General features: G+C 40.7%; 1 protein-coding gene across 2 annotated transcripts in view; it reads left to right on the top strand.

Annotated features, from left to right (window-relative positions):
- Window positions 1-12,292, top strand: part of astn1 (astrotactin 1) — a 378,530-nt gene that overhangs the window by 330,514 nt on the left and 35,724 nt on the right. For both annotated transcript variants that reach the window (XM_030073613.1, XM_030073612.1), the window contains exons 19-20: window positions 420-553; window positions 1,060-1,211. In XM_030073613.1, coding sequence (XP_029929473.1) covers window positions 420-553; window positions 1,060-1,211 — 286 coding nt within the window. The remainder of the gene's footprint in view (window positions 1-419; window positions 554-1,059; window positions 1,212-12,292) is intronic.

The following is a 12,292-nucleotide window of genomic DNA, read 5'->3' as shown; positions in this document are numbered from 1 at the left end:
TAATCTACCTCACTGTGCAGTGACTTTTCTTTGACTACATCTGTACGTCGATACCACTCCTAGTCCTCCAGCAGCAGAGAGGTCGATACGGTGCTATCCATGCCCCCTAAGGTTGTAAGGCTGCCATCCTCACGCTTATACAGCTGCTCCTATTGACAAGGTCTGATTGAACTTTGCTTGTGCTTACACAGAAGAGAGAAGTTAGGTCTGATAGTGCAGATACTGCTGTTAATGGCTCAAGGCCATGAGCGATGTAGATTTTGGCCATCTGAACGACAGTGTCCATATCAGTGTCATAAGGTGATATAATTTACCTAATAAGATCAAGATGGTACTGAAGTTTTCACTGCCCCAAATTTAAAGAACCATGTTGTTTATGTGTCTCATGGTGTGCCTGCCTCTCTCTCTCTCTCCTTTAGGCTCTTCAGGAAGCGATGATGAGCATGTTGTGGTGTTCCGGGAAGGGTGATGTTATCGATGACTGGTGTCGGTGTGATTCCAGTGCCTTTGGCGCAGACGGGCTCCCCACCTGCGCCCCACTTTTCCGACCTATGTTAGTGGTTTGGAGTTAAACTTAGAATAATATAATTTTCTCCAAATATATCCCCCTCAAATGAGTTGTCCTAAACACCATCAATCATGTCCTGGAACAGCTCTGTCTCCTAATGCATCGGTCTCCAACCATGTGTCATCGAGACCCATGTGTATGCAGCTCTTCATTCCAGCCATGGCTTGCTTTGTCTTTTTGAAAGTGTGCTAATCAGTGAAATGAGCTGTTGTAGTAGTGATTGGTTGGAGTGAAAACATGCATACACTTTGATTTCAGTGGCACATGGTTGGAGACCACTATCCAAGACCAAGTCAAGTCATCAGGAAAAATGGCTATATTCCCTGTTGATAGACAAATATATGACATTTTAGGCAGTGTTTTCATTTGTTTAGCCAAGGCCTTGCAGGTTTGTGTAACACAGGGGACAGTGTTAGCTGTTGATTAGTGCAATAAGAACAAGCTGGTGACATTTTTCATCTAACAGCCCAGTTTTGCATGTCTGTTGCCAGGCTGAAGCTGTCTCACACCTATGAACCCAGTAGCTCATTGGTCATCATGGAGTGGAACCACACTGAGCCACCAATCGGGGTGCGGATTGTTGATTACCTCATCAGTCAGGAGAAGGTGACGGAGAGGACTGACCACTCCAAAGTTGAGACAGGTACCTTGATAATGCATCTCACAAATTTGGCAATTAATAGTCAACATGGCCCCAACATGTCCCTGTTGCTTCCTAACAGAATGTGAAATAGAATAATGCTTCCAGTCAACCAATGTAATTCCAATTTTGGCAAGTCCTGGTGTGTGTCAAAATGAACCCCCTGCAAATAAATGTGAATTGCTGTAGAGAATTATTGTAGACCTCTCTAGGCCCTCCATCTATTTGTATGCAAGGTGAACAAGAGTAAAAGATGGAAATCTCTCAGATTAATGTTACTGAGTTCTCCTAGCCCTTCTCAGAGTAGAGCACTTTCCCAGCACTTTCTGAACTGGCGAGAGGTAATGTGGATGTTTGTGGTTGGTAATGAATAAGTCACAAAGCCTGCATTTGTGTAGGTCACTGTTAGTGGCCATTGACAGGCACTGTCTGATTTGATCCAAGGTAAATGATGAACACAAACTCTCCAATTTACAAGCACGATGTGACCACAAACATTTAATTTGCACAGTCTTATCCTGTGTCTTATCTGTAAGACATACTATACAACAAATTGGCCTTGGGGGATAATAAAGATAGCCTTGATCCTTTATTCTTGAGGTATTGTCTTCAAGGGACACCATTTTTTAGTTATTTTGTCAATTTGACACCATGTAGTATCTCAGTATATCATTTCACTGTTGGATGAAAACCCTCTAATAGCTTGGGTGATTTTCATGTTTTAACTACAATGAAGGATTTTACATGTGTTGAGAAAATTACACTACACTTGGGTTTGGGAAATGCTTGTAAAACCCCACTGGATTAAAAAATGCATGGCAGTCAGTCTAAAACAAGACATAATTTTCGTCTTCCTGATATGCGCCTGGTCCCTTTCGCATTTTTTAAATGTCCCCACCTTTCAACATTACTTTTGAAATTATATTTGCGTCTCTAACTGTGCAAGACCTGAAAAGTTCTCAAAGTGTAGATCATTTATAGCAGATTATGTTTGCCAACATTAAAGCTTTCCCCAGGTTAACGCATCCTTAGGTTTGTGTACAACCTGTTGTTAAAAAGCCACCAGTTTGATTGTTGATTTCACTTGTAGTTTAAAAGGCCTCCACAAGATGGCATTCAGCGGTAACAGTATTGGGGTACTGAAGTATCATAGATTAGCATGTTGATTAGGATGGTTTCTGTGCGGTGTCCTGTACCTGTAAACTGAAGAGGTCATTCCCAAAAAGCAACATGCAAACCAATTATTTTTTCAGTCTGATTTGCTATCTAATATGTTGCTGTAATGATTTTCTTTGCATATACGGAAAATTAAAACATTTATAGTACAGTACCATGAAAAAAGCAGCACATGAAGACATTTGTCAGTACAAAAGCTCTAACTTTACCTTAGGCAGTAATGGCTCTTTGCCAACATTTATCAAAAAGCTTCTTCCCATGAGATGAGTATTGTCCAGGTGTTTTATAATTGTTCACCTTTGAACTCACATGAATTCAGTTTAAGTTTAATAATGGGGATGGTGTCCAGGTGTGTTTTCACTGAAAGGAGAACAGGAGCAGCAAGGGCCATCGGAGCAGCAGGAGTGTGTGTAGCCCTGTCATCCATAACAGAGAGCACAGCTTATTTGGCCAGACCTATATGAGTGGAAGCTAGTAAAACAGGGGTAGTTTATTTTAGCCGTAATGACCCAATCTATAATGAAGACTGTTACAGTTCTCTGTGAGAGTTGCAAAGTTTGTTGTAGCTTAATGAGGGAATAAATTGTATTAGTCAGAACACTGGGGATCATTAATCAATATATTCAGGAGGGGGAAGAAAGCGGGAGGGCATTTTGTTTATTAGTGCTATCACTGCATCCTTTTTTATGGGCTCAGTAAGGTTCAACAGCAGTGTTTTATCTCTGCTCTACTACAGATGACTGCACTAATAAAAATGTTTCACTTCTGGAAGCAGTAGCTAAAAAATAGCTAATACTACTTCAATGATATAGGATTTCACCTTATAATAATTCAGGTGTTGACTTTTTCAAAAAATGAATCCAATATATCAACATTTAGATAGACATAGAGGGTATATATGTCAGTATATGTAGTCAAATTTATACAACGTTCTCACCCACTTTCATAACTAATTCGTAACCTTCTTAGTACATAGGCAATATTTAAGCAGAATCACCAGAGAGGGAGTGCTGATATACTGAATATGAACACCGCTGTGATTTAGTCATAGGTCAGAGGCCGAAGATAATCACAGCCGTGCTGATATTCAGTATGACAGCACTCGTATCGTCATGTGAAATTGCTTTTATACAACAGTTCTACAAACAACAGCATTCATTACATAATGGTAAAAAGTGAGATTATAATTTAGGTATTCAGCCAATTTTACAGCTCTGACAACACAAATCTTAGTCGCAATCAACTGAATTGAACATAGCAAGCTAGTTAAACTATTTCCAGGCTAGTTTGCACCACAATATGCAGTCATGATACCCTCTTGCCCCAAGAGCAATGGTTTCTAACCATCCTCCAAACTATGGCCATAACCATGAACATAGACAGCGCTGCCTCACAGTCACCAACTGGGGCAAAAAACACAGAAAGGAGCTGTATCCAGACTTCTTTCATCCCTTTTGTCTTCTTCTCACCACTATTCATAGTTTACTTCCAATGTCTTCACAGTGCAAATTTAGTTGTAGTGTAGATCACGGCTGTTAATGCAATCAACAGTTATTACTGAGCACTAATAAAGCAGAGTGATACATAACAGTACAATACCAGAGTGCTGTTATACTGTATATCAGTACTCATGGAATGAATCTCGTCCAATCAATTTGCTCCACCAGAGTTAACTGTTGTATAATTCACTTTCATCGAGCACTTTTCTGTTTTTTAAAGCCCTTACCATAGGGGGTCTCTAATGCTGAAGTTTCTCTGCTGACTCTTGGATGCAAAGTCTGTGATCTCCTGGTTAAATAACAGTACACAGTTCTGTGTTTATCCTAGGCTTCATCATTTGACCCTTCTGCAGTTCTGCAGCACACTGCAGTTGGAAGATTTGATGCATCAGCAGCACCAGTACTTACATTCCACTACCACAATGGTTTGGTTGACATTACTACCAAAGTGTAATTGAATTTTAAGAAATATATGGGAAAGACCAAAATTCAATAACAGGAAAATCTAGTATATACAGTAAAAGCATTCCATTCATTCTTTTTTTATTTTACTTAGAATATATGCTTTGAATAAATGTTCTCAAAATTTTTCTGATTAGGTTTTGGCTGGGGAACATTGCACCCCTTCGGTACATCTCTGTGGTGCACGGCGAACTCGGCTTACTATTGTTGGAGCCTAGAGTGGAATACGTGTGTGGCATCCATATAACATTTTATTCCAGTTCCTGAGCTTTCAAAGGAAAAATAAATTGGCATTCATCTGTCACTACATATGAAGATGTACTGGTTGTTTTGTTTTGTTCTTGTTTTGTTTTGTTTTGTTACTCCCATGATAAAATTAGAGAAAACAAAGTGCATTGGCAGGTACTGTGTATTGTATTGTATAAACCATCCTCTATAAACCATCCTGTGTACATGGATAGATAGATAGATAGATAGATAGATAGATAGATAGAGAAGGGAGACAGATGGAATTTTTATGAATGGGTGCATGTTGAAAAATGACAATGTCCTCTCTCAGGATGACATATTGCTTTTAAGGCCAATGTGACCTTTTGCTTTCCATTTTAGATTGTTATTCCGTCTGTGCCCTTTGAAAATACAGTCTGTATCAGCGTACCATTACCACTGTATTCCGTAGCCTAAAAAAACACATGTTTGTCCCATTCCCTAATCTGTGTTGTCAAATTGATACAGAAATTAAGAAAATTGTGAATGTTACAGTATCCAAGATGAGAGTAGTTTCTAGCTGCAGTGCCATGATATGTTGTTTGCTTTGATTTTAAAGTTCAAACAAACTTCCTATCTGTCCTCAAAGTCAGTCTTCCAGCCAACAAGAATATTACATTGGTACAACATCAAAGTTTACAGTTTTGGCTCTCTGATTTTGAACTTTTGGAAAGAGCTGATCATGGTTAGAAAAAGTGCGAGCAGTATGAATTCTGTGGGACTCCGCAGGAACTGCTGCAGTCCCAAATAGAGATTGGGTCATTACTGCTCAAATATCCAGCCTTGTTATGGATGAGAACATGATACAGAGATACAGAATAGATTAGAGCAGACTTTCCCGCTCAGATCAACATTGTTGAATGGTCATGTGGCTGCGAAGGTGGCTGCCATGGAACCTTTAGCGATGTTTTTATGGAAAGAAGCATTGTTACCGGTCAAGAAACTCAGACACCATGCCACAGGAATATTCCACTGATGACTGTGTGATGACTGTCATGCTGAGCGTTTCCAGTTTGCAGTGTCTCTTGCACTGTCTACATGAAGCCACGCTTGTTTCCATGGCATCATCCGTTTTAGCCATCCATGGTGCACTAATGGACATTATTTACACCAGGAATCCCATTCCTATCTAGTCAGTTTGTGTAGCCACACAACAGGCTGTTCCTTTGGGCTTCGTTATTGCTATTCTCAGAGTACGGATGTAAACCCTACAAGTTTTGGACCCTCATCACTGGATCTTTCTGAGCCCTTAAAGGATGACATAGGTGTTTTGCTATTGTGTTGTAGTTGTGTTGTACTTGTCTGTGTGTTTCAAGACTGTAGTCTCTCTCATTCTAATTGTCAAATGAAGACATCAAAAACAAATTGCAGAATCACTAAGTATAACCCATCATTGTAAAAATGAGACAGAGGATGAATGTGTCAAACTCTAGCAAAATGGCTGCTGTGAAAAAGGCCTATTAATTTTGTATCTGGGTGAGGTGAGGGAGATGCTCCGAATCTTGAACTCTTAAGTTTGTTTCTCTCGTTTACTTGAATAATTTTCAGTTAAGCACTTTTATTCCACTTGAACAACATTTTACAGAAGAACAGAAGTGGCAGTTTTTCTGCTTGAGTAAGATGTTTGAGTGCTCTTTTCACCCCTGTAAAATAGTGCCCTTAAGACATGCTAATATTAGTTTTATAAAGCAATGTTGGACCCAGTCACCCTCTACTTTTTTTTACAGAACTGGATTATGCCTCTCAAGCAAGCTCCATGCCCGATGCTGTTAAGAACAGGATGTGAGAGACTGACATCTGGTGCAATACAGATGAGAGACAAAGACCAGTACCTTTCTGCTAGACCAAATTGATGTTGGCAGCAAGTCAAGTCCACCCTGGACTCCTAGTATGAGCTTCCCATCAGTTCAAGATTGTTTGAAGTGTAGGGCAGCTGTTTTGACTTTGTGACCGTGCAGATATTTGTTAATGTGTGCTGGTTTCAAGGTTCAGAAAGCTACCACAAAAGTCTAGCTGTGTCTTCTCTTTGGAAGAAGCTGAAATAAATCAAATCTATCCTCAAGGAAAATGAGGCTTGTAAACTTTGAGAAGTTCAGTAGTTTTTTTTTTTTTTTAGTAAGATAAGACAAGATAAGATAAATTGTGTACTGTCTGTTGTAAAATCAGAGTAAATTGTACATGTGTACACTTAAAATTCATAGCAGCATTACCAGAGAAAGCCCCTGGCTAGCTCGTCATTTAGGACATTTGTCAGGATGAACAAACAAGTGTTGAATGGAGACATGAAGCAATGATAAAAAATTAACTACACAGCAAGATGAAAAAATGAAAATTGCTTTTCTATTATAGCCCCAGAATGACCAATAGCAGCAGTGGACTATTAAAATCAGTGTCCGGACTGTGGCCCAGTAGAAAGGAGCTGAACTGCGACTTTAAAACTGTATTAAGTGAGTCATGATGAGGGAAAAAAAATCTTACGAGCCAAAGTCATGACACTGCCACAGAGATGCTGTAGAGTTACCCAGTTTGTGCAAACATAATTGTGGTGTTTGGAATGGACTCTGACAGGAGAACTTTTTTGCCCACAGGAAGTGATGAAACCTTGAGAGTTAAATCCAAAACAGTCTCCTAATCAGTAGTGAGCAAGTGCTCTGTCCAGGGAAAGGCACCGATGGCACCACACCAGCAGGTTGAGGAAAGCTGCCATTGAGAGCATCTTGTTACTTGACTATTTTAAAGTATCTGTCATCTGCTGGCCCACGGATCCATCAGATCATCAAGGACTGCCAATTCCCGCAATCCATCAATCCTATAAGCTGTGAATGAGATAGAAATTTCTAAGTGTCTGATATGCAGTTCTAGGGGTAATGATTTACTATGTCACAGTGATCAGATTACTTTATTGCAGTAGCAAGTACCTCAGCTCATTTGCGTTTAGTTTAAAGGAATACTCCAATATTTTGAGGAAAATGCCCTTATCCAGACTGAGATAAGATGTTTGATACCATTTTCACCTCTGTATGTCCACTGGTTTGGTCCCTATGGGTAGCATTTTGTGTTAGTTTTGCATAGACTTGAAGTCTATGGCAGCCATTACCCTGGCTCTGTTAGAATGAAAAAAATAAACTATACGGCAACTCCAAAGCTGTTTTATTTACACAGTGTATCTTGTGGATTTAAAATTACTTTAAGGGACTGATGGATTGCAGGGGACCATAAGTCCTTTGTTCAAATGGAGGATGATCTGATGGATCGGTGGCCAGCAGATGACACATACTTTGGATTTTTCCAAACTCTGCAATGCAGCCAGAAGAGGTCATTCTTATCTGTTCTCAGCTAGACTTACTGGCTGGCCTGCCAGCTGTAGGTTTGACTTCACTTCCCCATAAACATTGCTATTAAAAAACAGTCAGTTCTCGATGTGATTTGGGGCCACCAGCGTGCAAAATTGCGTATGCAGCTATAGATTGATGCAGTTAAACTTCCGCAACAAAGCTGTGAACAAAGGGTGGTAGAGTGTAGCTATTATATAGCAAAGACCACCAAGGAGAGGAGAGAAGGAAAGACACGGATACAGGGAGGGAGGGAGAGAGGGAGAGAGGCATAGTATGGATGAAAAAGATGGAAAGATCTGGAAGACTGACTGTGTGGTGTGGTTCTGATTTCAGCTGTCAGTCTTCTGTCATCTTGGAGAATCAGTCTCAGATGAACTGATGCACAAGTCACAGCAGATCTCTCCTTGGCCTCTTCTCCCCACTTTTCCTATACCACTCCCTGTTTTTTTCCTCTTCCCATCTTCTCTTTTCTCCCCTCCATGCCTTTCTTTTTTCCCTATCATTCCCCTCACCTTCTCCCCTCTGGTCCTTTTCTCAGCAGCTTCTCTCCTTTCCTCCACTCTTTTCATCTGTCTGCCCCTCCTCTAACTTCTTACCCTTTCCTCCCTTATCTGTTTCTTTACTTTCCGTTTTTTGCCCACTTCCCTGCTGTCTCCTGCTCTTCTTTTTCCTTCTCTCCTTTTCATCATCTCCTCTCCTGGATTCTGTGGTGCCTTTTGTCCACCTCTCCTTTGCTCTCCACTGCTCTTCTTATTGGATAAAATGTCTTATCTGTATACAGTCAGTCTCCTGGGAATCAAGTAAACCATTATTTTTTCAGGCAGCCGTGTCTGTTTAAAAGTATATTGTGGAATTGGTAGGAGCCCCGAGGCCACAAAACATAGCAAGAATGTAAAGGACCATATGAGTTTTCAATTCAAGCCGCCCACCGCCCCAAAGATGAAAACCACAAAAACTAGACTTTTTCACTACAGCTTCTTATTACAAAGAAACGGGTGATGTCAGCAGGAATGAAACCCCCAACTCTAGCACTGCAGGCAATATATTCTTGTCATTAAGTTTTAGTGGATCATAAATTAGGAGTTATGATGAATGTAGTGCAGTATTGATCAGTGCACCATCTCTAATGATACTTTGAGTTTAACAGGCATTGATGTGAAGTAATGTGGTAATATGGATCTAATAGGATCCCCATCTTAAATAAGTGACAGGGCAAATCCATCAGTGGGAACATATGGACTTGTTTTCTACAGCTTGCAGAATATATTTTGACAAATATTCAGACGTCTTGGCAGCTGAAGATATTGAGATGGTGCTGTCGATTCAAAAGAGCCTCGGGATTTTAATATTGTCTGTTTCAATAGGACACTATTGACATTTTTTCCCAAATGTGTTTCAGACACAAACTTAAAGACAGATGTTACTATCTGATCTTCTGCAACATGAAGCTCAGGATACACGGTAGTTTGGACATACAACCCCTTCCCACTGGCTACAAGGCTCTGCTGTGTTTCAGAGTTGTTGTTGTTGTTGTTGTTGTTTTGATTTAGTTATTTATCACTTATCACTCTCTCTCTCGCTCTCTCTCTTTCCCCAGTTTCCACAGCTTAATGTCCAATTTTTACCATCAAATAAAGAGACAGTAGAAGAAGCACAATGTTGTTAAATCAGGTCCAAATGTGCGATTGTGAAAATGTGATGGATGAGGAGATAGTGTCATTGCACTTCACCCAGAGACAGTGTTTTTCTTTTTTCTTTTTCTTTTTTTCTTTCTTTGCAGTGGACCTCACCCTTCTCCTAACCCCCACTTCCCACCTCTCCCCACCCACAAAACCTTCCCACCACCCCATAATCATCTGTTTTGCAGATATACACTTTCTACATCTATACTGTCCTCACTCCCCCACAAAACAGATTTGGAACAATTAGTACAAATGGCCGATTTCCCACGCTATAGGAGTGTATTTTAAAGCAATGTAAATCACTTGCCATCACACTTGCACCACAGCTCTCTGAAAACTGCTGGATGCCACTTCAGTATTTGAAATATTATTTCTTCCCAGAACTCAATCCTCAAATGAGTTGCATGATAAATTCCAGAAGGACAATGAAAACAGAGCATCCATTTACGGGAAAGGATATGAACTACTGATCATTTGAGGAAGCGAGCCAAAGTTTGTGTTTAGTGTGTCCACCTATCAATATATCTATTTGTATCTATATATGTGTATATATATATATATGTGTACATGTACCGAATATCCTTTATTTTCTGAGGGCTCATCAGAAACAGATGTCAGAATGCCCTCCTTTTTTAGAAAACATCCTGAGCTCAGGGTTGTTTACCACAGCATATACTCCCCTCATTGGCAACTGCACAGTCGCATTTGTGCCGTTTCATGTTGGTGATTATGTAATGTTAGATAACTGTACATACACTGACTTCATCATACAGCTGATGATTATAACATCCAGGACTAGGCTAGATCTGAAGCTGACAACAGCTTGTTTGTGCGCTAATCTCTCCCATAATAAGCTTCAGGCACACAAGGTGAGATCATAGTGCAAGAGCACACCACACGCACACACACACACACACACTTCCCAGCAGATGTGTGGAAACTTCATGAATGGGAAGTCTGCTTTAAGTCAGGGCACCACCCGACTGGACCAGGCTCGCTGTGAAAACAAACATCCCCTGATCTGTGAGCAATCCGATGATGTAACAGCTTTGATCATCCAATAAGGGCAGGGTTTGCTCAGGGGTCAGTGGAACATGGAATCCAATCAATAAACATATTACTCACCTCTGTAGTTCACACATACACACACACACACACACACACACACAGGTGACCAAAACATGTGGGCCCAACTGGAAGGGGGCTGGGCTTTCTCCTAGCATCAGTCACTTCCTCTGAGCGGACACTGCACATCCCACCTGCTTTCTTTTTACCACAATGTGTCAGCAACAGCACTGTGGTCTGCTTGAGCTTTCAGAATGAAATCAAAGCCGGGCGACTCCGAAATACGACAGTCTGGTAAAAGTCTGGTACACATCAGCTCTGTTCTTTGTTGAGCCGTATCTTGGAAGGCAGCACTCTTGTGAAAACGTCGTTGTAAATCTACAGGTAGCTGCAGTTTGCTCTAAATCATCCTTGTTTTTCTCAAGATGGCAGAATGTAGCCTACTGCTGGGTTTTCTGTTTGTTCATTTACACGGACTGCTGCAATATGATGATGAATAGATGATGTATAGTAGTAGACAACATGTTAAAGCATATTGTCGTAAAAGCAGCACATTTGTACGTTTGTAAGATCTATTTGCTCACAGACCAGTTTCTGACGTTGCTGTATTCATCATAAATTCTTTCCTTCTTTCTTTCTTTCATCTTTGGTAAGCAGTAAAATAACAAATGAAAGCTCTCCTTGCTGAACACCATGGTAGAAAGCAGGACAAGGTTTCTCGACTAATTAGTAGAGGATTTATGACGGGATATATATGATTTTTGTAGGTCATGATCTCGTATCACACCCGGGCCCCTGAAACAGACTGAAATTTAACTGAAAGTATTCCAGCTAAGAATATTAATTGCCCATAGAGTGAATAAAATCTGTGAAATGATCCTGAACAGTTGCCCTTTTGATCATTTGTGTTTCCAGAGAAGAGGCATTTAAAACCTCTGTGCAGGGGCTCGGTGTCTCCTTGAGGTGAAAGAGACGGCGCCTCATCACCCAGGAATGCTTTCCTGCCTGAGTCTCACCTTGTCTGTCAGGCGTCCGGATAAAGGAATGACCTCATACACAAACACACACACACACACACACACACAGAAACATTTCACCTGCTGGTCAGAGGCAAGGTCAGGTTGCTGTGTGTGTGAATGCATCGCGCCATTCATGCACAGTCCAACCAGCCCACCTGGTCCAGACAGGCTGACTGAGTTTAAAAGTGAAAGCCAGACATATGTATCATTTAGCGGAGGCACAGTGCAGGGGTGTTGAGCAGATCAATGCACGCAGAACAGAAAACAGAAGATACGTTTGTGCGTCAGTTGGATCCTAGTAGATGTTTAAGCAATACACCAAGTTTTTTTTTCATCTGAAATTGGCCTGTTGGTCTACTTTCCATTAAGTGATGAGCACATGGACACCCAAATCATCCATGTGCAGCTGCTGGATAACTGCTTCAGGTCCTCCACATTTCAGCACGCACCATGCAGAGTGATAGTAGGTGACTAGCATTATCTCAAAAGTGAAAAAAACAAAAACAAAGTGTGATTCAAGTATTGCATGTTTCTTGACAATTTACAGCAGTGCTGAAGTTAAAGGATAATTAATACTAA

The sequence above is a fragment of the Myripristis murdjan genome, chromosome 17 (genome assembly GCF_902150065.1).
Source record: "Myripristis murdjan chromosome 17, fMyrMur1.1, whole genome shotgun sequence".
NCBI lineage: Eukaryota > Metazoa > Chordata > Actinopteri > Holocentriformes > Holocentridae > Myripristis > Myripristis murdjan.
This window is presented reverse-complemented; position numbering and strand designations above follow the sequence as displayed.